We start from the raw sequence: 26,757 nt of genomic DNA on the forward strand, positions 1-26,757 counted from the left end.
ACTGCAAGTGGGAGTCTAAGGCCTTATTAGGCTGGTGGCCATTAGGGATGCAAGTATGAGGAAGCCATGTGTGTGTTTTGAAGTTCCATGCAACCATCAGCAGGCGTCACCAGCAGCACACTGCAAACTGTATCAACTAACAAACCATGTAATCTAAAACAGTGGAATAAGATGGGGAAAAGAGTGGAAAAGGGTATACCAGTAGGTTGAGCATTTCACTCGTTTCCAGTGCACTCAACATACACTTGTTTTAAGGAAAGCAACAATAAAAAATGATCTAGAGAAAAATTTTCATGTTACAGGATGGTTAAGTTGAGCAAAAAAAAAAAAAAAAATTTAATCACATAGCAAAGTGGATCTTTTTGTGTGTATATGGACTAAGGCAATAGGACAAAATTGTATGGATGCTACAGTGCTACCCAGCACTTGCCTATCTGTATGGTCAGTAGGTTTAAATTATTTGGGTGTATGGGGTTGAGGTATTAAGGCCATCAATAAATTTCAGCCTTTCAATCCTTCAATCCTTTATAGTTAGTTATAGTTTTTCTTTAATCTATACAGAACATGACCACAATTACATGAATTATTATCTGGATACTCTGTTTCATTGCATTGGAGTTGCTGAAGTGAGAACAAATTGGAAAATGAAGGTGCGAGCCAGGGTACTTGTACTCTCAACCTGAAGACTTGATTTTCTCCTGCCAAGAAGTAGCTTGGAGAAAATTTGGAAAGTGAATGAGGGACGGAGGAAAAGGAAACAAAATCATATCGTGATCAAAGTCTGTGCCCATTACAGATGAAGCGGCCTGTCACGACTTTAGTGCAACAGCCAGTCACAGAGTTTCACTAATGACTGGCACATTAGGTGAAGTTGTCTAGTAACTTATTGCACTGTTACAGCTATAATGTTTCACAGTTGACAATAACTGTAATCTGAATGTTATCAGAGTGATGAAGCACATTTGCATAATGGAGCGTGTAGTGATGAAAAACACCTCCTGATAGGTTACTGTGTCTTTGATAAAGCCTTTATAGACAGCTAGCAAGAGGGTGGCATCAAAATCAGGTCATTGGATTTCCAGGTCACAAAGGAAAAGAGGAGATAGTGAAGGAAAGTGTGGCATTTTAGGTGTATATGGGACACATCCTTCAATCAACATCACCAGGGACCGTGCCCACCCAACACACTCCTCTTAGCAGACGTGAAGTGTATACCATTTTCATACCACTGGCATAGCTTGAAATGCATCATCTTTGTTTATGAGAGCATCTTGCTCTCATAACTTACCTGCTGAATGATGCATTAACAAAAAAAAAAACACTTGAATTCTGATCTGACAATTCACACATCCATCGCACACACATATACAGTATGTGTGTGTGTGTGTGTGTGTAACATACATACATGCATATATATAATTATATATGGTTTATTTGAAATGAACAGTTGCAATATACATAGAAAAGTTGAGAACAGTTATCCAGTGCAAGTATCATAGTGTTTATGGCTGATGCTAATTTGCAACACCCGTGCCTTGAAAGGCTTTTGTGAAAGTAAGATGTTACCACAGTAAAATAGTAAAAGAGAAAGAAAACAAAATGAACTAAGTGCAGTAAGATGGAATAAAACATCCATTTAGTAATGACATAGCTCCAGAAAATTAGAAATAGACATAACTGTGAGAATAAAACATCTAGTTTGAACATGCAGTTTGTTGATGAATTAACATGATGAGGTTTTAAAATGATGAGGTTTGCAGCTGTTCTCAAGTGATCAGCTAATCAATGTTCCTTTCATAGTAAAAGCTCTCTGAGCAAAATGAAACTTTACTGTCGCTATTTAAAGCTGCTCTGGTGGATCTGCTGCAGGTGTTATGGGCACACTGCTCAGAAGAAAATCTGGTTCAGGCCACTTCAGTTTTTCGGCCTTCTGATTGTGATGGATAAGAATGACGATCTGGTCAACTCTCAGAGTGAAGGAGATCTTAGGAGACTGGGATGTCTTATGCAAAAGATGTTTCTTGATGCTCAGCTGAGCAAGTGTGAACACTGTGTAGTACCACACCAATTCTGAGGGTTGCTCAGCGACATGCCTTATTTAAAGGAGATCTCTTTACCTAAGTATATTAGAGGTCAACAGCTCTGTGTTGATGAAGGCATCAATCTGCCTGACCTTGTCTCCCAACGTCTGACATGCCCCAGACTGATGGCCTTGGTGGCATGGAGACAGTACGTCTTATCAGTGGTGGATCCATGTCTTCCTCTTCTAGCATGGCGATGTCATCGAATTGTCTTCATAGGGTTTTTTGTCAGTTGGATTCCCAGGAGGGACCCACATCTACACATCGGCGACGTCAAAGCACCTGGAGAGCAGCATCTGTAGCCTTACAAACAACACATTTAATCAAACCCACCAGACAGATTCCCAAAAGGATTAAGAGGAGCACACATCCCAGGAGGGTGATCAAAAAATTCAGCCAACCTGGATCCCCATGACCGAAACCAATTAGTAAGGTACCCTTCCAGTCGAGGCAGATGGCCACCCACCCAGAGCCGGGTTCTGCTCGAGGTTCTTGGCCCTGTTAAAGGGTTTTTTTCCTCGCCACTGTCGCCCTGCATTTGCTCTTGTTGGAGATTTTTGTCCATGGATTGGGCCAATATCTGTTGGGTTTCTGTTGGGTTTCTGTAAAGCACCTTGACATAACTTTTGTTATGATTTGATGCTATGCAAATAAAATTGAATTGAGTTACCAAGTTCAAATCCACGGGTCATGTGCGGCTGCTCAATGCCTTGTGCTGTTTCATGAATCCTGTCCATAACATCAGATGTTGCATCTGAGACATAAGAACAACATTCTGATCCTATAACTTTACTTTACTTTACTTTACTTGTGCAGCCAACAAAAGATCTAGGCCCATGCTGTTTTTTTGGGAATGTGCTGTATCTGCATTACCAACTGGTGAAAACGGTGTTATTTTAAAGGACGATCTGTCATGACCTGCCTAATTACATCGCCTAACAGGACATTCAAAATTAACAGAAGCCTCCTCTCTTTTCATCTGATGAGTGTCGGAACAACAGGCTCAGCAGTGTTTTCACCCAGTGTGATAAGACTTTGAGAATCATGTGCATCAGTAAGCCTTCTGTGTTGTGTCTCCATTAGACAGCCTTAACAGAGCGTCATAATCTGCTGCTTGCCCTGTGTGATTGGGTGGCGCCGTTGTGTGTGGGGTTTTGTCTGCCTGCTTGAGGTTGGGCTGCATAGGGCGTCCTACTACATGCAATGCACATTTTCCTAAATTTTCCACCTGTTGTAATGTAACTTTTGAGGGATGAGGATCAAGGAAAAGGGGAGTACAATGTGTCTGTGCGTATGTGTGTGTTTTGCGACAGAGAGAGAGAGAGAGAGAGAGAGAGAGAGAGAGAGAGAGAGAGAGCTCTCAAGACCTTTAGCAGTAATTTTGAATTTTGCTATTTTAATTTGTGCTCTTTTAGAAATTTATTTTCTCTGGAAAGAGAAATAATAACCCAGCCAAGGGCTTCAGGGACAGTTTAGTTTAGGCTAACAGTGCTGTGTTCTTTATTAAGCAAAAATAAACACTGAATATTTCTTGGTATCAACACCAGGATGAGGCACCTGTAATAACATATTTTGGCTTCACTGTACAGCAGTAGGCCTGGGGCTGGGGAAAAGGAAGAGTGCTGCATTAGTGGCCAAGGCAGGAATAAAGTTTTAAGAGATCAGTTACAGATCCTCAAGTCTTGGAAGCTAAGCCACAATAGCCTGTTGTTTTCACATGTGTCTGCTCTGTGTTCTGTTCAGCTGCGTGTAAACATGCCCGAAAAACACAGAGCACATCTTGGATTTTTTTTTTTCACCCACAATCGGACATACAATGCCACAATAGGATGAAAAAGCAAGTCAGCTAGACAGTTGAATGAAGTGAACCTGTAGGCTACATGAAGAGAAAGTGAGAGAGCAGCAGTGGTCAAACAAGGTATACAGTGAATGTAGAGAGAGAGAGCAGAAGTAGCAAAAGCAAAAGTTTTACAAAGGTTTTGAAGCACTAGAACCACAATGTGAGGTTCTTCACTGTACAATCATAACTGTGTATAAAAATTTTAGGCTGGCAGGCCCAGTGGCATGTGAGATTAGCCGTGGACAATATCAATATAACAGTATCAGATATATTTTTTATAACTTACATCAGTTTTGCTGGTATGCACTATGTATTTCAAATTTATGTCAGACTGACACAGTGGGTGGGTAAACTGATTTTAGGTGGGTTCCTCTAGCACTGCAGCACTGGTTGCACTGTCGGGTGCATCTGCAGTTTAAGCAATTAAAAGAACTGTGTTTACCATTTCTCATTAATAAATCTTTGCCATTTTAACTTTGCAAAATCTGGCAGATGACAGCATGAGTGAAAGGTCAATGGAGAAATTATTAAATTATAAATTATTAAATAATAATTTACTTTCCAAAAACTCTGGGTTAAAAAACAGAATATTTTATTTTAATTCATAATAAATAGCTGTTGTTCTAAATTCTGTGTGGGACATGGTCAATACTCAATATCAGTGTGCATCGTGACCTCTGTATCGTGATATGAATTGTATTGTGAATTTGAATCATCTGATTTATAATCATTGGACCATGCTGAAAATAAGTGTTTTCACTTGTAACATGTAATCCCTTGTAATCCCTTGAATTGTATGTGTCTGACAAGCCATAAAAATAAATGAATCAATGAATCAACTTATCAGTCAAAACCTATCATCTTAAATGGAGAGATTTGCTACCTATGCACATGTCACCCATTTAAAATAACAACAACATCAATAATGATGAGGATGATGATGATAATAATAATAACTTTATTTGTATAGCAGTTTTCAAAACACCGTACTTTAAGTACTTTAAGTCCAAAGACAACAATAACAGCTAAAAGAGAGGATATAGCAACAGGATGGATATTAAAAGGCAAAAACAGCATAAAAATCAAGAAAAACAACTTGGCAGTCAGCATGCTGTAATAGAACTATATGGATGTCAAACAGCAGCACAAATAATTTCAAACTACTCACTGTTCATGTTCAGCATAGGGAATATAGTGACAGAAGCCTTGCATGGTGTCTGTGTTTGTCTCATCATTCATTCATTCATCTTCTAAACCGCTTATCCTCACAAGGGTCACGGGGGGTTGCTGGAGCCTATCCCAGCGCTCATAGGGCAGAAGGCAAGGAAACACCCTGGACAGGTCGCCAGTCCATCATCTCAGTCTGTGTTTGTCTCTACATGTTAAACATTGGTGCATGGAGCTCAACAGGCATGAAAAAGCAATAACAGGGAGACAAAGTCATGCTCATCTTGGAGAAGCATGTAGCTCTTTACATGCAGTCTCCTTAAAGTTTGTCCTGTCCTCCAAGACTCCAGGTGCAGGTTAAAAAGCTGATGACTGATTAACCTTGATGCACTGATAACAAACCACTCTGAGGGAGAAAGTGTGTGACAAGCATCCAAGGCTTGTGGAGGCTTTATCTGTTTCAGTGCTGCAAGGGCCAGCCCTGAGAAAACTTAAAAGACCAAAATAGACACAACAGCGGACATGCAGAAGTAATCAGAAACTGGGTCAAAATTGGGTCCCACCAAAAAAGCTACGCAAGGCCAGTTGTGGAAAAATCCCACAAATCTATATGTAATAGTAGCGAAACCCTCGTAGAAGAATACTGCATTTCAGGTAAAAGCCCTGCACTGCCAATGTTACTCAAGTATAGAGGCAGGAACAGTAAATTGTACGTACACACTTTGAAAAATCATGTCTTTCAGAGATGTGTCAATCTACAAGTAGTCATGAATGAAAAAAAGATTTACAAGATGGAAACTCCAGTGTCCAAGTTTCAGTGAACACAACTCTGTTGGTGCAAGTGAAAGCAGCATTAGATGACGTACAGTAACAGCTATGAGTAGCAGCCAACTAGCAACAGCAATTCAGAGGAGTGGGAAACTCATAACACACAGATAGACCGTGGATTATTTCAAGAGGGATGGGACTATGTGGTGAGCTTTCCATTCTTTTTATAGTATTTATTTTAGTTTCATTATTGAATGTGTGCTCTTGTCACAGTGTTTGATATAACACTAAACTGGATATGTAGGTGGCATGTAGGAGCTTGTAAATTCAAATTGTTTGTAACACTATTTCTAACTCTATTTCTTTCTCCTTTTTCTCCCTGCTGGCTTTGAGTTTTGTGTGTGTGTTTTGTTCGGTTGGTATATTCAAAGCAAGTATTACTAGATATGCTGAACAAAAATATCTCAGCATCTCTCTATGGTGTTTTGTTTGCAGTTGTCACTCAAATTAATTCCATAAAAATGTAGTTAAAGTAGAAGTTCTAGGTTCATTATCTTTTTTTTTTTTTCCAGATGATTTCAGATGATTTTTGGCATTTCAGCTTTATTTGACAGTCACACTAGAGAGAGACAGGAAAGGCATGGGACAGAGAGGAGACGACCTGCAGCAAGGGGCCTGAGGTCGGATTCAAACCCAGGACGCTGCGATCACGCCTAACAACAGGCACACCCTCTAACAGGTCAACCACCAGGGTGCCCTTGGTTCACTATCTTTATGTTATGACGAAAAAGAAAATCATTAGTGTAGTAGATAAATCAAAAAAATAATTGATGGATTAGTTGATTACAAAAATAATCGTTAGTTGCACTTATTTCCCGCCAGTGGGTTGAATCTCAGTTTTCCTGTCTGTGTTTCTCATAAAAATAATAGTGTCTTCCATCATAACGCTGGTCTTAGCAGGTATGATGAGGAGGTGTGATGAGCGTAATCAAAAGCACAGAGAGGTCTGAAACACTGAGGGGGTTACAGCACTGATCTATACTCTACGCTGGATGAGTAATGTAACAACAGGCTGACAGAGCTCCAGCTTACAGCTTTCATGATTTTGTGATAAAGTGCACTAAGAGAGAGGTTGTTTACAATCGGCTTTTAAGAGTTTGAAAATTGCTCGCACTGCACAAAAAAAAAAAAAAACCCACCACAAACCTTTACATGCATGCCACGTAAGACCGCCCACCAATCAAACAATACCGGCATAATATCACTGACAACCTCTCTTTCCTTTTGGGCTGCCGCATCCCACGATCCCCTCCACTCTGCTCCTACACCAACCTCAGCAACACATTCAGCACTATACTCTCCATAGCCCTAATTATGAACTGGAAATCAAGAAACACACTCAATATTACACTTTGGAAAAATCTGTTAATTGATCACATATCTGACTTGATTAAAAAAAAAAAAAAAGAAGGGTGGAAGGGGGCATTGGTGGGTTACCAGGCCTTAGTAAAGCAAAATAAATAATAAGAAAAAACCAAGAGATTTAGTGATTCTAACACTGCTGTACAGTGCTGCAGAGTTGGGTGTACCGATATGGCATCGCAGGGGCTTCATTGTTTGGAAATGTGAATTATATTGACCCCCTTCAGATGATATCTTGTACACCTTTGCTTAGACCCCCACTAAAATCCAGTGGTCTTTTGTGTCACTTAAAACTGAGCAAAAGTGTGACCAGGTGACAGCAGTTTTGTTTTGGACACAAGAATCACATGTATTTAAGACCGTGATGGTAAGTTTGAGGTAGCAGCAGTTGTCTAAAATGGTGATATTGCTACTTGGAATAAAACCCCTCATCTGACCTCAGGTGTTTATACTCTCGAGTGCTGCTGGGCACATATTATTCCCAAAGTCCGCAGGCTTTCCTTGTTCATCTTCACTGGCTTTGTCCATTTTCTGTAGAGGCACAAGCTGAGGATTATCTGCCATCTTGTTCACCTGCAAAAAAGAGTGAGTTGTTATTTAAAAGAGGAATACCTACGTAGGCTTTTTGATGTGCAAGGAAAATAGTGTGATTTATTCTGGAAAGGAATGGCCAGAACATGAGCCTGGAATCAAAATGTAGCTACAAAATGAGAACTTCCATCTGCCATAATTTGACCTTTGAAAGTTTTTTTTTCCTAAAATGCACTTTTCCCAGTTTTCTCTGATGAATTATCAGAAAACATATGACACCTCCAGGATGCTTGTTTCTGTTCCCCTGTGTCACAGACATGAAAGTGGTACAGGTTTGCTGATGAAACTTTCATTTCATTCTTTTTTCCAAGAGTTATTGATGCTCAAAGTTGGTTACAGAAAACAATTGAGTTGAAGAAAAAACAGATTAGGATCACTTAAGATTGTAACACCTAGGAGGGATGTAAAATGGACTTGGTTGCAGTTTTTAAACAAGCTCAAGTGTGTTTTTCAGCCCTGAAAATTTCATGTGGCAACCTCGATTAGGAATGAAGTTATGAGGGCTCATTGAGGGCTTATTAAAATGCTGGTTTCCATAATTTCTAATGGCACAACGTCACTGCTAGCTTTAAATGACTGCAAATTTTCCACTTTGCTGCTGCTTCTTGTTGCAGTTTCATTGCTGTCCAATAGGGCATTGTCAGCCTCTCACTAAACTATTAGAAACATCCTTTTTTTGAAAATGTGAAATTCACAGTACAGTCGGTTGTGTCTGCTTGATTTTTATATTTAGCACATGTTTTGAACAACTACTGTTCATTACTGTTTGGAATGACTTTTTACATCAAGGAGATGTAGGCAAGGTAAATTAGGAAGTACTGGTTGGTTACAGCCACTGGGACACATCATCATTGGACAGATGATTGATGTTTGTCATCTGTGATGCAGAAGAGGAAGACATTTTGATAAAAAAAAAAAAAAAAATACATGCAAAAAGGAAAATAAATTCAAATGTTATTGATGAAGAGCTCACAAATTCCAGCCTCAGTGTATTTTCTTTCTGTTGTTTTTCAGCTGTGGTTAACTTGAATTACACACTGCCATCAAGCTGTTCATGGGGAAACTCTTGCAAACTCTTTTTCGGAGGACAATTTCCAGAAATAGAGTTTCCTGATTTCAAAGAAGTCAGCTGTATTGATTTTTGAGTGGCCAACAGTTATTTGCTAAATAAGACTGTGTTGGTGGCTACAGGAGGCTGTAACAAGGTGGTAACTTTCTTGTCAATAAAGTTTGTGGTGAGGTTGTCATAAAACAAATGACCATTTCAATATGGCCTTGTTTGAGAAACATCAGACGTTTCCTTTAAGCACGCGGACACTTCAAATTTGGAGCTTCCTCCACTTCTCCTAAAGTGATACGAACACGACACAATACACCAAACGCAGCTGTGACAGGAGGAGTCCTGCAAGCGACTCGTCACTCATCCAGCTCCCATGTCCTCCAACGTCCCAGTCAGGGTTTTTTTACATCCTGTAGGTGCATCTCCAAATTAAACATCAGGGACACCTACATCCTGTGTACATTGCAGTAAGCCGAAACCTGTTATACTTACTTTGTGTTCTGATGGGCTATCCAGTTTCTCTTTGTGCAGGTCCCACCATATCAACCCAGCTTCAATATCAGTCCTCTTTGTTGGCCCTGTTTGGGAAGAAAACACACAACTAAGAAGTCAAATACTAGGGAAATAAAGCCCTGGTCTGGTTGAATAATCCTTTAAAATAACTAAACATATACAGATAATGATACAAAAATAAGGGTGAAAAGGTTCAACACATCTCATTTTATCTCCTGATCATATTTGGCTGCCATGAATTCAAATCAAAAGGATGCAGGCTTCCACAACCAAACACAACAACAGCCTGCTTCACTCATTAGTTCCTCGTCTCTTGTTTAAAATGTCATTCAGTGAAACCACCGGCTGCAAAGCCTGCAGACGCTCATCAGCTGAATGCCTGACACATAATGTGCATTAAATGTAAACTTCACTTCAGTCTTTATCTTCTCACCTGTCAGGTAACTCACTATCAGCCCAACCAGCACCACCGAACTGGTCGCCACTGCACCAAAGTAGAGGTAGGACATGGAGTAGAAGCTGTGCAGGCCCCTAATTTTTAGAAACAACAAGAGGTATGTTAGAAATGTTGCTGTCTTTAAGATGAGTTAAATCACTTTTACTTCCTTCTATTTCAGTTGTTACTGGCTTCCTCTAAAGTAATGACTACAGTATTAGTTTGCCGCTGAGTATAAATGGGTGAAGCTGAACTACACTGAACTAATGACACTACTCAGATAAGCTACACTAATCCCTTGAGCTAAACTAAGATAAACGACACTGCTCCAAACTGAAAAAGCTCAGATTAACTAAACTAGACTGGACTGTACTAATTTAATCTGTTTCATTATGAACAAACATCTTTTCTTACATCTGGAGAACATAATTTATAGGCCAAGGCATCTCTCTACCACCATAATACTTTATTTACAATCACTTGTCACACATTTTACCTTTGATTAATTGGTCATCCCTGCTGTACATTATAGGCTTGAGGATGAGGAGAACAATGAGGAAACTAAACCTACTGATGGTGCCCCATGGCCATGTTGGATGTTGTTTCGATCAAATGTGTTTGCAGCCTTTCACTTTCTCCCTCAACCTCACAATATCTGTCTGATCATGACTGGATCAAAACTCCTGTGGTCTCTCCTGTGGTCAAATGAACAATACAACAAAATATCAACTATTCCACTAATTCACACCAAGGCAAATAGACTATAGGTGTAAAAATGACCTGAGTGCCTCTGAGCTTTTTGGGTGAAGTGGTGTGGCGCTCGAGATGGGGATCTGGCCGAGGTTCATGCTGCTGATCAGGGTGGTGTTGCTGCGTTGACAGTCCCCTGCAGGGGTGGGCAGGACCCCCATGGTCTCTTGACTGGGAGGGTAAAGACTTGAACCAACAGCCAGCCACAGAGAAACACAGAAGCCGACTGAAACTCCTGAAAAGACCCCCTGAAAGACAGGAAGGATAAAGGATATAGTCAAGTCCCAATTGTGAAATGATGCATGTGAAGGGTTTTGTCTCAAACTGAGATATATTTTTAAATCTATCTCACTCCATATCCTTGGATAAATCAACAGCTGATGAAAGTTCGATGGAAGGACGATACCAGTAATGTTGCTTGTTCAGTGCAAGTCATATTTTTGAACTCTGATATAATTTTCCTCCCTTTTGTCCAGCCATTGGTTTCCATTCATTTCACTATGATATGAAAATGAACTTTCAGAGACACCAGTATTCCATCACCATGATAAAGTCCTCCACATTAGTCTTCCTAAAAACAGCAGCACTGCTGTGTTGTGAGGACTTGAAACTGGGCGGAGTGATATGGTCTTTTTACCAGAAAATAGTCCCTGGGAGAAGGCTTGCTTTGCAACATACGACTGTGATGTAGGGCAGGCGTCAGCCTAGCTAACTCGTCAGCCAAATAGCTTCTATTTCTTGTTAGAAACAGTGAGATTCAGCAAGCTAGCAGCTGGCCAATCCCATCGGTTAGCTTGCCTTGCAGCGAGTCCACTCCTGGTGCACAAAAATGATAAACAGCTGGGTTTTAATAACAGGCTGCTCAGCTGAAATGCACCCAAGCTCTGGATCTCCCTCCCTCAGAACATCTGTCAATAGGGCAATATTACATGATTCAAATTCCACATCAAGACCCACCTGCTCACACTGGCACACACAGACAGTAGACTGTCACTTTAACCATCTCTCCCAACTGTTCATCTGCCCTTTAATCTTTTAATTATTTTTGTATACTGTTGTTTTACTCATGTTTTATTGTCTGTAAGATGATCTTGAGTGTTTAAAAAGGTGTTGATAAATAAATTTATTATTATTATTATTATTATTATTGTTATTATTCTTATTATTATTATTATCATCTTTATTTATTCATTTTTTTAGTACTACCATTATTCTGGTTTCTCACACATACACTTTGATCAGTTTTACTGATGTTGTAAATGTGAGTTGAGGGGGCTGTGCACAACATGCAGTAGGCAGCTGTCATGGTAGTGGAGGATTCACCGGCAGTGTTCTGACTGCAACGACTTAAATTTAAGTGAGGAGAAAGTTTTAGGGGTTCTATGAAAGGCAAAAAAGCTTTCTTGTTAATCACCTCAAAAATTAATTTCGGCATGCTTGATGCTAGTGTTTCCAGGAGGCTAGTGGGAATGTTGCTCCAAGTGGTGAAGATGGCTTCACGGAGGGCATCCACTGTCGGAACTGGTGTCCATGTCTGTAAACTTCCCTTGCCATCCAATCCCAAATGTTCTCAATTGGATTTAGATCAGGGGAACACGCAGGATGGTTCAAAAGAGTGGTTATTTCTCTGGAAGAAGTCCTTTGTCAGGCGGGCATTGTGAACTGCAGCGTTGTCCTGTTGAAAAACCCAGTCATTACCACACAAATGATGGCCTTCAGTCATGAGGGATGCCCCCTGCAACATCTCCACATAGCCAGCTGCCGTTTGACGCCTCTGCACAACCTGAAGCTGCATTGTTCCATTGAAGGAAAAAGCCCCCCAGATCATGATGGCGCCCCCTCCACTGTGCCGTGTAGAAAACATCTCAGGTGGGATCTCCTTGTCATGCCAGTTCCATTGAAGGAAAAAGCCCCCCAGATCATGATGGCGCCCCCTCCACTGTGCCGTGTAGAAAACATCTCAGGTGGGATCTCCTTGTCATGCCAGTAACATTGGAAGCCATCAGGACTGTCAAGGTTAAATTTTTTCTCATCAGAGAATAAAACTTTCTTCCACCTTTCAATGTCCCATGTTTGGTGCTCTCGTGCAAACTCCAAACGGGCAATTTTGTGCCGTTGAAGGAGAAAGGCCTTTGAAGATGTTTTTTGTTCTTAAAACCCTTCTCTCGCAGATGCCGTCTGATGGTTATGGGACTGTAGTTGGCATCAGTGACAAGCTCATTTTGGGTCGAGGATCGTCCCGTGTCTTGATGGACATCCAACTGGATCCTCCGGTTCAGGGCCGGTGAAATTTTTTTGGGTCTACCACTTGACTTTTTTGTTCCATAACCCTCAGGATCTTTTAAGAAGTTTAAAATGACTGTCTTACTGCGTCCAACCTCAGCAGCAATGGCACGCTGTGAGGGCCTTGTTGTTGGGCCTTGCTTATGCAGCTCAACAATCCGACCGCGTTCAAGGAGAGAAAGCTTTTTTGCCTTTGCCATCAGGAGGTCATGACAGTGTGGATACCTGACCGAAAATGACACTGAATCCACATTTGTGCGAAGATTTGGGCTTTTAAAGACTGTGGTCTTAAACTTTTGATCAGCTGATGAACAGCCTATTTCAGTTTAATGGTTGTTCGCAATAAATTGCTTACTCAAATTTTATTTGTCTCACTCCCCTTTCTTCTTTTTGCATTTTGAAGCTCTACTTAGAACCTTTTTGAGATCCAACAGTGCAAAATGTAAATTCTTGCAATTTCTCAACTGGTCTTAAAATTTTGATCAGGAGTGTATATTCACCTCAAGCCCATTGTGCACTGCTGGAGTGTATTTACTGTAGAATATTCATCTTTAAAAGTCACTTGAATAATTAAGATAATGCTAAATGTCTGTTAAAGCCCTTGACATTTTTTGTAAGTTGCTCTTGATAAGCACATTAACAAAACGTTTCCAAAAATGTAAAGTGCAGAATCAAGTCGCTCACCGGCCTGTTAGTTGCTGGGACAAACATCCCCAAAATGAAGGCACCCAACAAAGGGCCGCTGACCACGCCCATGACCGTGAACGATCCCTGAGAAGAGAAATGGAGGACGTCTTTAAAAAGACAAACAAATGCATCATACTATATTGTGATGTGGCCTTTACTGCAACTCCTTCACACATCACAGTCACAACGTGTGCCCAAACATCTGACAGAGGCCAAGCAGCTGTGGAGGCAGGAATAATCTTTCAGATTCAGTCAAACCTCGACAGTAGTTTTTTCGGGCAATGTAATTAATGTTGGACTGATACTGTTGAGCTTTTAACTGAAAAAACTACGTGATCTAGTCTAGCTAATTAATCGTGCCAACCCTTGAAGTTCTCACTATCCATACTATCCTCTAGCTATCAAGATAAACAATCAAGCAAGCCTCTGACTTTTCATGAATGAATTTTAAAAAATGTAATTGCTTTCTATTTTATATAGGGCTCAAATGTGGAGATGAATCTCCTGTCTTACAGTTTATAGTTTTTTATTCATAAGTTGACCAGTGTGCTCTCCATACTATTTAAGTTTACCAATTAAATTAGTTTCACTGAACATTGTTTACTGGCTCTACTCAATGACATTTAACTCGACCAGTGAGATTATTTCTGTTTGCAGAACTGAAAGCCTAATCTACTCAGTCTCACTAGCTGGCTGTACCAGGCAACGAGATTTTTTGAAAAGTTGAATATGACCTCTGAAAGATGATTGGTTATCTAAGTGATAGAGTAAATTAACCAACCACGGCCAAAATTTGAGCCCATATGCCTGTTGGCCCATTGTATTTTAGTCTAGAGTGTGTTTCATGTGTATCTGTCTGGATTGTAGGAGGGTCCACCCAGTTTCCCCAAAGTTGCATCTTTCCAGACCCGTCTTACCTCAATGCAATTTTTTTTGTCAAACTAAAAACAACTTCCTACAATCCTATGCTCCCTTAGCATAAGAACAACAATAATCATAGACAAGACATTTACACATTGAGGAATGTTCGGGGCCTTCACAGCTGCAGGGGGCTGAACATGACGGGAAAAGAAGTTGTGGGGTTTGTACAGGTTGTACCTCTTGACTGTCTTTGTGTAGCACAGTGACGCTGTAGATTTTATTTTAATGTGCGTTTGTTCCTTCCTCTGTCAAATATTTAAACAAAGCTGCTTGTGACTGAAGTGTTTGAGCAGTAGTCTCAGAGTGTTAGCCACTGGGGTGTGTAATGTGTGTAGTGTTATGTGCAATGTATGTGCATTATGTTTGTTATGTGCAATATGTAGATTATGGGCTATTTGTTGTTGTGATTTGTGTTGTGATTGGTGTTAGTCACTTTTTTTGTTTCAGAATCAGTGGTTTCATTCAGGAACAGATTAAGTTATTACAGTATTTATTATACCTGGAGAACTCCCCAGTCCAGTAAGGAGGAGAGAGCAGCCACAGTGATACAGCCAACCCCGTAGAGGAAGGCTGAAAGGACATGGATAATGTTAGCAGTGATGAATACATGTAACTGTGTCAGCTGATCAGTCAGTCAGATGGTCTGTTGGTTAGAGGTTAGGTCCGGAGTGGCATGTCTCAAATCCTGCAGATAGATGCGTTGCAGGTTCGCTAAGGTCAGGTCATATATGATGGCCATGTCCACACTAACCTGGGGAAATTTAAACACACATTTTTTGTCTATGTTTTAGTTTTCCATCCACACGAACCTGACTTAGTGGGGCTTTCCAAAGATGTTCCCAAAAGGCGTACATTTGAGAACAGAGCTTTTTGAAAATGTACCGTAGTGCCTAGTCTGGTGTCACGTATCCACAGGCCATGTACATATGCTCATGCTCAAACTGTGTGTTTTAGGGAAGTGTCAATACAGCTGCTTTATGCAAAACAGACTCTGAAAATGCTTGTGTGTAATGTAGTGTGGATAGAACACAGAGTTTTCAAATTTATCAAAATGAGTTAAATGACCTAACAGCACTGGAGATTAAAAAAAAAAAAAAAAGATTTAAGTCTCCAAACCAGATAAAAGTACTTAGTAAAGTGAATGTTTCAGTGAGAGAATGTGCATTTGCCTACACAGTCCTTTGGAAATGAGAACCAGTTTCTTCTGGGACACATGCAGCAGGTGAGGCTTCAACAAATCCTCCATCGTGACCGCTGCCATGGCGTTGATACTGGTGGAGGCCGTGCTGTGAAAAACATATTTGGTCACCGCTGATAACACTTCAGCAGCTCATGTGAAACACTTCATTTGCACGCCTGGGGTCACCTGGCTATTGGCCTTAGTCCAGTTTAGGTCTTACTTGGCTTAAGATGTTCACAAGGACCTTTGATGCCATGCATGTGGTGGTAACCACTGACATGCATCAGAAAGCATCAAAACGTTTGAGAACCACTGCTGTTAATAACAACATTGTGGTGTAATATTAAGTTAGCGACAAAGTCCACACAAGGAGGCTGCTGGTGGATTTGTCAATCACCACGACATCCTTTCCTGACCTTGACCAACTTTTTTTAGTGGCTAATGGACGAACCTGATACCCAGTAAACTCAGGAAACAGTCTTTAAGGTTGTACAAGAGACACTCCTGTCTGTCATTTGCGCTACAAATTTCAGAAACGCTTCTGTGGGTTGGAATAAACCACCTATGTGGTTGTATGCGTTGGAGGACTTGTTGGTTCAAAACCAAGACTCAAATACCTTAGGGTCCCACTGTATGCACAGGCAAGGAAGAGTCCAGGAAAGCCAGGGTGGTTGCTGAATATGTCCAGCACAAAGTATGGCATATACTTTGTCAGATGAGAGAGGAGCAACGGGTGAACAGCATGAAATGAGAATAGCTAGTGGTTAATATTAGTGCGGTGTTGGGATAAAGCAATAAACACTTCATTCCCCAAATACCACCAATGTTATACATGAAATCATCACCTGATGTTAATCATTCAGTATATCCAATATAAAATCCAGTTTAATAATCAATTTTTCAACTAAGGACTTGGGTTACCCTCTAACCCACTGTTTCTCAAATGCACTCACAGTGGTTAACATGCCATGCAAACTAGTTAGTTGCAAAATATCATTGATTTTTTTTAAAATAAATAAATAAACATGGTGATGGTACATGGCACCCTACACGGCTCCATCCTCTATAAAAGCATTACACAGGAGAATTTGCCTTCTCTGTGAGTACCTGATCAGGGGCAGAAATCCTCCCAGCCTTGAGTGGATCACAGTTGATGTAGTAGGCAAACATGACAATGCCGCAGGTTGCTGCACTGCTCACAATGAAGCACAGACCCACTTGGTTCACAAACAGTGCCCTGTAATCAGAAGCAATCATTTTTACAATCACTTCTGTTGCTGACTTTTCACACAACTGCTCTGATTTTGACAATACTTTGAGGATTGTTGCATTTTAGCACTATGTTCTTGCATTTAAATCTCCAAAAGTCCAAAGTCCTAAGGTTGGAAAGGCTAATGACAACATCCCAACCTGCCTTTCACTTTTCATTTTCACTTTCAGTGTGGTAAAACTAGAGGCTAGGGCTGTGGATTGTGCCTGCAGAGCTCCATGCTGTGTGGCTATAACAATAAGTAAATCTCTCATCATTTATCAACAAAACTATTATCATTTTGGCAGCTTGCCCAAGCCAGTGTTAGCAGACAAGTGGAGCAAGTAGAGCAAGACACAAAGGAAGAGCAACAAACATCCTGTTTAACTGGTGTTTGGGGATGTGGCTCAATTTAATCAAAACTTGCAGACACATTCTTTACCTGAAACGTGTCTAGACAAAACAAACTTGACATCTATTGTTTTTGATACTCCACATATATTTGTACTTTCAACATTGCTGTCAGTCTATGTTGGCTTTAGATAGCAATTACATTCTAGAGTAGATAATCATAAATTATCCAAAACAAATTATGAATCAGCAGTAATTCAAAATTGAGTTTAAAGGCCCAGTGGACTGTGTACCATAAAGACCCATTTGGATGGAGATTTTTGTAAAAGCAAACATTATAGCAGCTGATTTCACTCAGACACTTCTGCCAGGGAGGAGAAGTTCAGTTACTGAAATAAGTTGTTGTCTAGTTTAAATGAAAATCTGCATGTAAATGGCAGTGTAAAGCAGTTTTTTCCAGGTTAATTAACTTTCTGGAAACAGAAAACATAGAAACAGACTAGTTATTGACCTATCTGGTGGAATAGGCAAACCTTAATATAAAAATCTGTGGAAATGATTTTCAGAAATCAATACTCCTCCATTTGCTGCTCTAAACACCTGGTGTGCGATTTCTTCTGCACATCAACCGATATAAACTGAATGCAGGTGTCAGCTCACCACTTGGCCTCTCTCTCTGTTCTGCAGGCGATGTAGCGCTGGACTTGGGCTTGGTTCACCCCGTACATGGACAGCCAAACCAAGGTGCCCCCGACGGTCAGGCTCCAGAAGGTGTAGCGTCGCCGTGGGTCAAAGTCAAAACTGGTGGGGAACATCAGTAAACAAATGAGTTCATGCTAATGTTTTTTTTTTTTTTTTTCCTACCTTAGGATACACAACAGGCCCTGGTCAAAGAACTCAAGGGACCTTGTAGAAGTATGAGGGCACTGTAACTGAAGAATGAATGATAAAAGTTCATGAGACTCACTCATTAAAATTAATGCGTGATCCATTGTGGGCAATCTCTAGCACAAGTGCAGGGCTTCCAACCAGAACTGTGCCATGGATGTAGATTGCCACAAAGCCCGACAGCATTACAATGATTTGGAACACATCGGTCCAGATCACAGCTTTCATGCCACCCTAATGACAGACAGACAGATGAAGACAGAGGAAGAGACAGGCAGACAGACAGGAAGTCACTCGATTAAGGACATATGCCTGACATCAGCCAAAAACATGCCAGTGAAATAAGGCTTGCGCTGTTATGTACGTTCTCATCATGCTGTTTTCAAATGTATTGCGAGGCTCATGCTATTGTTTCTGAGAGCGAGTAAATCTCTTGGATATCCAGTAGATTCAGATTATCTTTTCAAAGTACCATGTTGTCTGCCAAAGATACCAAGTATTTTTTCCTACTTTTTAAAAACATTTGCACTAACAAAAATGAAACTAGAACAGCCAGAGCTGTGCTTGCCGGACTCCCTCCCGAGAAATTAGTCAGTATTTGACAAAACAACAAAACAATATACATGTGTATATGATCTTGAGCTCACTATAAGTCTCTTATGCCACTCAGGCATAAGAGATTTCCATACTTCCATAATTATTCAGTAGCATCTGTGCTGCTGAAAATCCACACCAGACAAAGCTACCTCTATAACAAAATATTTTCGGGGAGGCATGACACAACAGATATAGTTCTGACCGTACATGTTTGGTGTAACCTGGGAATGGAGCAGGTCATGTGACTGAGGAAATGATGCGTTGGAAATTGCTGTCTTACCAGTGTGGTGTACACTGTACATATGATTCCAGTAGAAAACAGAGACACCCACATGTTGAGTCCAGTTGCTGAAAGAAACGAACCAAACATCTTTCACCTTGAAAACACCTGTGCATTTATTGTACTTCATAAAATGTTGGGCATTTATTGTGCTTTTAAGTGAATCTGATTTGGAGGTACACTTTACTGGCAAACAACACAACTTGTTTGTTGGACACATCTTAATAACTCCCATGGAAAAGCAACTTCTTAACACTTCCTTCATCAAGTAGAAATGAAGTTGCCTGTTCCCTTATTAAAGACTGAGATCCTTACAGAGGTCCTGCCTGCTGACTATCAGGCTGTATTTGAATCCATCAGTGATGCCTCACACCATAGGTCTGCATGCTTGTGAGCCATCGCTCTACTTTAGGTAATACCGGTACGCAGTTTGCTGTTGTTAACAGGGAGACACTGAAGGTCACATTTGGTCAGTTCCAAGATCATACACCCATAGAAGATACTTCCTGTGCTGAAAAACAATCGCTCTTACAGGCATTGAGGATTGTTCCTGGGTTAGGGGAAGATACATTGATTTGTTTTTTCACTGAATATCAGTATTAGTAGTAATAGTTACAACACCAATATTGGCATTTGTGCTAATATTAGTATTACAATGAAATATGAAATTAATAACAGTAGGTATCAACTACAACCCTGCATTGGCCAAACATTTAGCCTCTAGACACTCAGGCCTGAGCCCAAGCCCTAAGGCTTATAAGATATCTATTTCTTGCTTGCTTGCTTTATTTTTACAGTAGGCTATAGCAGCCTGCTGTAAACCAGTCTAGCAGAAATCTGGTCTGGGACCTTGGTCAGTACCAGTGTTGTACCCACCGATGTAAGGGGTTTACAGATCCAATCTTATACCTCCAGGCCACTCAAAAACTCATCGGGCCACCATGATCATTTTCAAACATATTTGATGCTTAGGACTTAAAATATGGATGATTACGTCACTACTTTCTGAGCGGGACCACAATAGCCAACAACAAGCTGTTGTACAGGTGTGTTGGACAGCTGAGAGATAAGTAGCACAGCCTCTCTCTTAGTGGGGAGAGTTATCATCTCTGATCAAATAATAAATTAATTCAATTTTTTCAGATTTTTTTTCACCTACCTACAACCCATTCACTATTAATCTGAATGTTAATTTCTTTATGACCAAAACCATCTGATCCAAGGTGCCCATGGATATGACTGTAATCCATGCAGCACTACTTACACTTTCATTTCCTCCCGGGCAATAGTCTATCATGAATATGAATGAATATCATGTAGTGTGTGATGTGCCATTATTTTCACATCTTGTAGCACGTGCATGCTTGAGATTAGAGAGAAGAACATCTGTGAAGATTCCCCTAATGTGTGTGATGCAACCTGATTTAAATATCGGTTAGGATTTTAAAACTCTAAGCTAAGCCTCTTTGCTCCAGAAATTTGCAAGAACAGCAGTCCAGTGTAGGCTAGTGTAGGTTAAAGTATGTTGGTACACCTCTGATGGTTTCATTGTAATCTTTAGCATGAAGTGCCACGTAAAAGCAAACAAGAAATGGAATGGAAAGTCATGCTTAAGGAGTAAATGAGGGACAATGAGAATGAGAGAGATATAAGCTGTACTAAAACATTTCTGTCTTAAAATATTTTTATTTGCTGGCATCACTTAACACTTTTGTCATTGATATTGCTGTTGATTTTAAGTCCCAAGTGCCCTTATGAAAAAAAAAAAAGTCAGGTTGCAGGTTGTAGTATCTATGACTGTGTATCAGTTATGATTAAACTGTTGAAATGCTCTACTCTGTATAAACGTAGAGGGGTAACAGTTGCTTTCTCATACCTTGGTTGAGGATTAAGGCTGGTGCATAGATGACTATCCCTGTGTAGAGCAGCTGAGAACAGAAAGCAACAAGGAGTTAGCCAACAAATCTGTCACAACGCAGTGTCATACAATTGATTCCCTTTATGAATATTTTTTCCAGATTTCCAGATCCAGATACTGTACATTGTAGGACAATTACACTTACTTTCTTCAGTAGTGGCCAGTGATGAAGCGTACAATGATGTCTGTGTTTGTCTTACCGTTGCCACAAGAAACTGGATACTCCCCAACAGCTGCATCCCTCTGCCAAACCTCATCTTCAGATACTGTGACAGGCAGACAGCTCGAGTTAGAACTTGACAGATCATCTGTCCACACATCAAGCCCTCATCCCTCTTCACCCCCTTTATTCACCATGTTTGATGTTCCACAGGTGCATCATAGCTTTTGACCTGACTCTTTGCTGGTCCTTTTTCTTCTCTATACTCAGAAATCCTTCCTCTTCTGTTAGTTATTATTAGTGCTCAATATTTTTTTTATTTATTTATTTATTTATTTTTTTATCTTCAAACGCATTACCTCTCCCTCTAATATGCCACTGAAATAGCAGGCACCATTTATTTGTATAAGTTAACACAGTGCCTAAACAGCAAGCAACTTAACTGCAGCAAGTTTTCCCATTTCAGCTGTTTTCATCTCTCAGTCCTATCATTTCTCTGACCTTGCTTCAGCCCACTATGTTTGTGCCACAGGTTAGATCAGAAGGCATGAGCCTGGGTGTTATCCTAAACACACACTTCAGTTTTTATCCCACATAAAGATGGTGACCAAAACAGCTTTCTTTCATGTAAGGCATATTGCATAGTTACTGTTCCTCTCCCAACAAGATGCCAAAAAACTACTTCATGCATTTATTTCAAGCAGACTAGACTACTATTATGGTTTTCTCTGGTCTTCCCAAAGAAACCACAGATGAATGCCAATTAATTCAGAACTCTGCTGCCAGACTTTAAACTGGAACAAGACAGAGAGAGCAGATCAGCCCAGTTTTAGCTCACCTGCATTGGCTCCATGTGTCTTTTAGGACTGGTTTTGAAGTTCTTTTGTTGTGTTGTTTACAGGCTTTTGATGGGTTAGGACCAGTCTGCATTACTGATTCTTAGTTATTTTATAATCCTTCCAGGCCTCATAGATCCTCTGCTGCTGTTTTTCAAATACAAACTGTCACATAAATAAGACAATCTTCAGCAAAGCCTTTTTACCTATGCAGCAAAACTTGTGGCAGTCTGTAGGACATGCTGGCTTTTTGAACATGTTTAAATGACAGTTGAAAACTTATTCAACATTGCTTTTAACTGTCACACTTCCTTTGTTGTATTCTTTTATTCTGTTCTTCTTTTTATGATCTCCTTTGTTTTTTACTTTACTCCTTTGTATTTTGTTTTACTGTTTCTATAACTTAATATGTTTTATCTCCATCTATTATATATCTTATTGACATTTGTTTTTTTGCTGCCTCTGTTGTTGGTTTTGCAATTGATTGTAATAGTAGTAGTAGTAGCAGTAAATTCCTGTTCTAGTCGTGATAATAAGCAGGTTGTGTGAAGACAGTATCACCTGATTGGTGCTGGTGATGCCAAGTCTATAGAAAACTGGAAGGAACAGGTAGGCCGTCAGCATCGAGTTGATACTTTGCCCGAGGCACATATAAAGGAATTTAAGGCCATAACGAGAGGCTTCAGCAGGAACCCCGAGAACCTGAACGGCAGACATAAAACTGGCACAGAGCGACAGCCCCACTGGCACTGCCGACATGCTTCGGCCGCCAGTGAAGAAATCATCACTGCTGATATCCCTTGGCTTCTTCCTCAGGGCCTGGATGAGCCCAATGGCCATGGAGACCAACAACATGGCAGCGAAGACAGCGTAGTCGGCCAGGACGAAGCCGGAACTGGTTGGGTCACTGACGGACGGCTCTTCCATTATTTTATTTTGATGCCCTCTGCCTTGTAGCTTGGCAATGTCAGTGGATCCACATCCTCTGTCAGAGTGAAAGTCAATTAGTAGCATATTAAAAGTGCTATTTGTACCATTTTAAGCTTGCTAACACTGGATTCAGCCAAATAACATCTGTACTGAATGCAAAAACGAGAGTTGGTTAGCTGTTGTAGGCTCAGCTGCAACAAAATACACTGTGTCTTGTAATACTTTCACAGGAAGGACAAGTCTAACCACAGGCAATTATGTGTGATTTAATGATGAGACATCTAAAGAACAAAGAACTTGAAGAACGCAGGCACAGGCGTTCACAGGGGTTAAATGTGGCATTTCTTAAACTCATTTGCTACAGTCGTGCCCTCAACTATTCTAAGCATAAATCTTGAAGAAAACAGCACAAGGGTTTAGTTTTTTCTGCAAATTTGACATATTTGTATGACATAACCCATGTATCACTGATCAAATTTGTTTATTGTTTGATAACATAAAATCAGGAAACATCACACATAGAAAAGAGAGCGATCAACACACATCAAAAGCAAGGAATTCAATGTATTTGTTTTCATGTAATTCAATGTTCCATACTACCTCTACCTGAAAAACCCAAATATTCACCATGCATGTATCGATATATCTGGATTGGCTTTTTCTGACTTGGCAGATGATTTGTGGTGTACTCGCTGGTAGTTACAGCTGCTAGCAAACTACAGAGCTAATCAAGTTTATTCAAAGCTTATTTTGAAGCTGGCACTCTGCTGTTTTAATTGGTTTTTTAATTAAAATCTTTGCAGAGTTTTCTAGATTTATGATCTCCTGTAGCCAACCCTAACCCTAACCCTAAAACACAAGGCACTGATGATTGTAAACCAAAAAAACAACAAAAATATGTTGTTATTTTTCTTGATGTGATTAATCTATCGCTTCAATGCTACATGTCCACAGCTTGGAAATGAAATGGTTCTGTTGCCTCCGCTGTGCTGATGAACTGGAACTTTGAACCACGTCTTAAGCACCAGTCAGTGCTGAGATAGCTTACTGGAAAGATTTCATGTTTCCAAAAAGCTGACTTGAATATAGTCAATTTTGAATTAGCAGAAATCATTTTGTAATAATTCTTTTCTGAACTTTTTATTTACCTTATTTCCCTGATTTTTACCTTATCTTATTCAAGATGACCCCTCTAAGATAGGAGCCATCTTTGTTCACTTTGTCTCTTTTTAAAACTTGTCAAGACAAAAGTAGTGGTGCATTTGTATATTGTGCAGTATGTGTTTTAAAAATGTGGTAAAGCAAGATGTTTGTATGGCAAAGCTGTTAAACTTGTCTTGACATTGCTAGTTTCTGAGGGTCATATCATCAAAAGTAGAAGTGAGATTGCTTCAACCTGGCATAATTTGATTCAGCAGATGATTTCAATGTTTAACCTGTCTAAGTGTGCATGAATGTGTCAACGAACACAGAAATAGAACCATTAAAACAAGCTTCTGCTGGAAAGGCTTTTTTTTTTTACATGGTGGAGCAGCATGTCATGGGAAAAGTCAACAAAACCTGTAAACATGGTGTGGCCAGCTAATGTCCAAAGTAGGCATCACTTTGTTTCACACTTGGTATGGCTAGATTCAGCAGGACACACCAAACATTTGGTGTACAAAATGTGTGTGTTTGGTTCGTATATAATATCTGTACTAGCCATTTGTAGTTTGTGGTTGTTAATTTGGTTAACTAGCTAGCTAGCCAAGTACCTGACCAGAAGCTCAAAGACAATCATGGAAGAAACAAACTCGTGAAGGTAGGCATGGTGAAATAAAGTCTGATTTGTGTTCAATATTAAATAGGGATACAGACATAGGCAGAGCCTTCTATCTGTACTTTGTGTTCAATTTGTCTGTCTTTGTGCCTGTGTTCAGAAAGCCTACATACAAACATGAAACGGAGCAGTACCATCCAAAATCCTGGGGGTGGTGAAGCCAATAGTTCAAGACACGAAGAAGGAATTTAAAAAATGTTTAATATTCGAGAAAAGAATTGTCCGTCCTCCTGTGGTGATGTGTTTAAAGACCTCACAGCCCACCACCATCTACAACGCCTCCTCCTCGTCTGCCTCTTTGTAGCAGCTCCATCATTACCACCTCCTCCACCGTCGCCAATGTTTGCTGTTTGCAACTTTGGACTCTGAGCTGCCCTCTAGTGGACTTACTGCTGAACATCCAAGCCAAACTAAAAGCACTCATGGAGGCACATGGGCAGTGACAGTCACATTGTATTTATTTTCATATGTAAAGGAGGCATAAAGGAGTCTGACGTTGATGTTCTCTCAACACAGGTAGGTTACTATCTGCGCTGTGTTACAGCTCTGATGCCCTCTGCCTCGTGTCCAGCTCAGTGGGTCTAATCGATCAATGCCAATCTTAGTACTTACGTATGGGGTCCTGTTTGTGACACGCCATAATCATTTGATCAATAGATAAATCAATTAGCAAATCAAATGTGCAAATCACTAGATGAATAGAGAAAAAAATATAAATGAATCAACAATTTGGTAATAAAAAAATAATTCATCAACAAATTTAAAAAACAATAATGAATTGATCAGTAGATAAATGAAAATGACAAAAAAGTTTATTGTTGTAACTAAGTGCTTGTTGGTTTTTAGTTCATAATTACATTTTTGTCTATTGCTTTTTCTATTCCTCTTTCTAACTCTCTTTCTATTCTCCCTTGTTTCACTGTGCCAGAAGCAGGGGCTCGGGGCTGTCAATCATTTCTCAGTAACACATTAGTCCAAATGGCCTGACATCACTGTTTCAAGCTCATCAGCGACACTTAAGACTGGGGGAACCCAGAAAAACATCTAACATGTCTCAGCTGCTCAGAGACGCAGCCAACCTGCTGGTTTAAACAATTTAAACAATTTAGACAAGTTAGACCTTTATTGATGCTATAACATCAATAAAGACAGCTTAGGGAACGCCTGAGGCTGAAATGACTGATAACATGGAGTCCCTCCTTGTGGCACAGTGAAACAATGGATAACAGAAAGAATAGAAAAAGCATTCAACAAATCAAAAATGTAATTAAAACTAAAAGGAAAAAATAACTGACAGATGAAAACTGTAAAAATCAGTCACTTAGCTATAACATCAATAAAGGCAGTTTCAATTTTACTATGATTTTCATTTATGAACTGAGTAATTCATTATTAGTTCACCAATTGATTTCTTTTTCAAATAGTGTATTTAAATACTGTTTTATCTATTTATCGATGAATTTGTACATTTCTTTAGTGATTATTGATTTGTCAACTGATTTATCTGTTAATTATTATGTCAGTTATTGCATGTCACTAATATGCCCCCATACATAAAAAGAAAGGAGTTTTGATGGCCCTTTAGACGTGTTTTAGTCCAATTTTTAGTTTTAACTTAGACCTGCCCAAAATGTTGTTGAAATCTGACATTTTCTTAACAGCTCCGTATCACTATTTGAATTGTTGAAACATAGTGCATAGTGGTTTTGTTTGCACATAGTGCCTTTATCATGCACCACACAGAGCATCCCCTGTTTAAATTAGACAAAGCAAGTGAGATCTAAATCCAAAACAAAAGTGAATGAAAATAAATGATCAAAAACAATGAATGATCTAGGGGGGGAAAAAACACTCTATTTCTTTTCTCAAATAGAGTTTTGGACCAACGTCTGTGTTCAGAAGTTCATTTCCCAAAGATTTGACACTCACCATCTGTGCTGCATTCAATCACAGTCCCAGTCAGTAAAAAGCACCCTGCCCCTGTGCTCCGTCCACAGCCCTCCTTAACAGCTGTACGAGCCTGTGACTTC

At 39.9% G+C, this 26,757-nt stretch overlaps 1 protein-coding gene across 1 annotated transcript; it reads right to left on the reverse strand.

The window, feature by feature from the left end:
- Positions 1-4,859: 4,859 nt before the first annotated feature.
- Positions 4,860-26,757, reverse strand: slc5a5 (solute carrier family 5 member 5). The gene is made up of 16 exons (XM_030050457.1): positions 26,657-26,757; positions 22,540-22,963; positions 21,183-21,248; positions 20,941-20,992; positions 19,065-19,132; positions 18,267-18,421; positions 17,960-18,100; positions 16,807-16,936; positions 16,317-16,405; positions 15,693-15,805; positions 15,019-15,089; positions 13,596-13,682; positions 10,659-10,876; positions 9,876-9,973; positions 9,422-9,507; positions 4,860-7,851 (listed from the first exon to the last, which is right to left on the reverse strand). The coding sequence occupies exons 2-16, from the start codon at positions 22,903-22,905 to the stop codon at positions 7,717-7,719; spliced, it is 1,875 nt and encodes a 624-aa protein (XP_029906317.1). The 5' UTR covers positions 22,906-22,963; positions 26,657-26,757; the 3' UTR covers positions 4,860-7,716.

The sequence above is a fragment of the Myripristis murdjan genome, chromosome 4 (genome assembly GCF_902150065.1).
Source record: "Myripristis murdjan chromosome 4, fMyrMur1.1, whole genome shotgun sequence".
Taxonomy (NCBI): Eukaryota; Metazoa; Chordata; class Actinopteri; order Holocentriformes; family Holocentridae; genus Myripristis; species Myripristis murdjan.

Bases quoted from the DNA above. Each gene is read 5' to 3' on its own strand.
- slc5a5 (XM_030050457.1), bottom strand. From the start codon at position 22,905: ATGGAAGAGCCGTCCGTCAGTGACCCAACCAGTTCCGGCTTCGTCCTG. The intron at 21,249-22,539 runs GTGATACTGTCT...TGCCTGTCACAG, and splicing joins GCATCACCAGCACCAATCAG to TATCTGAAGATGAGGTTTGG. The intron at 19,133-20,940 runs GTATGAGAAAGC...CGTTTCTTTCAG, and splicing joins AGCCTTAATCCTCAACCAAG to CAACTGGACTCAACATGTGG.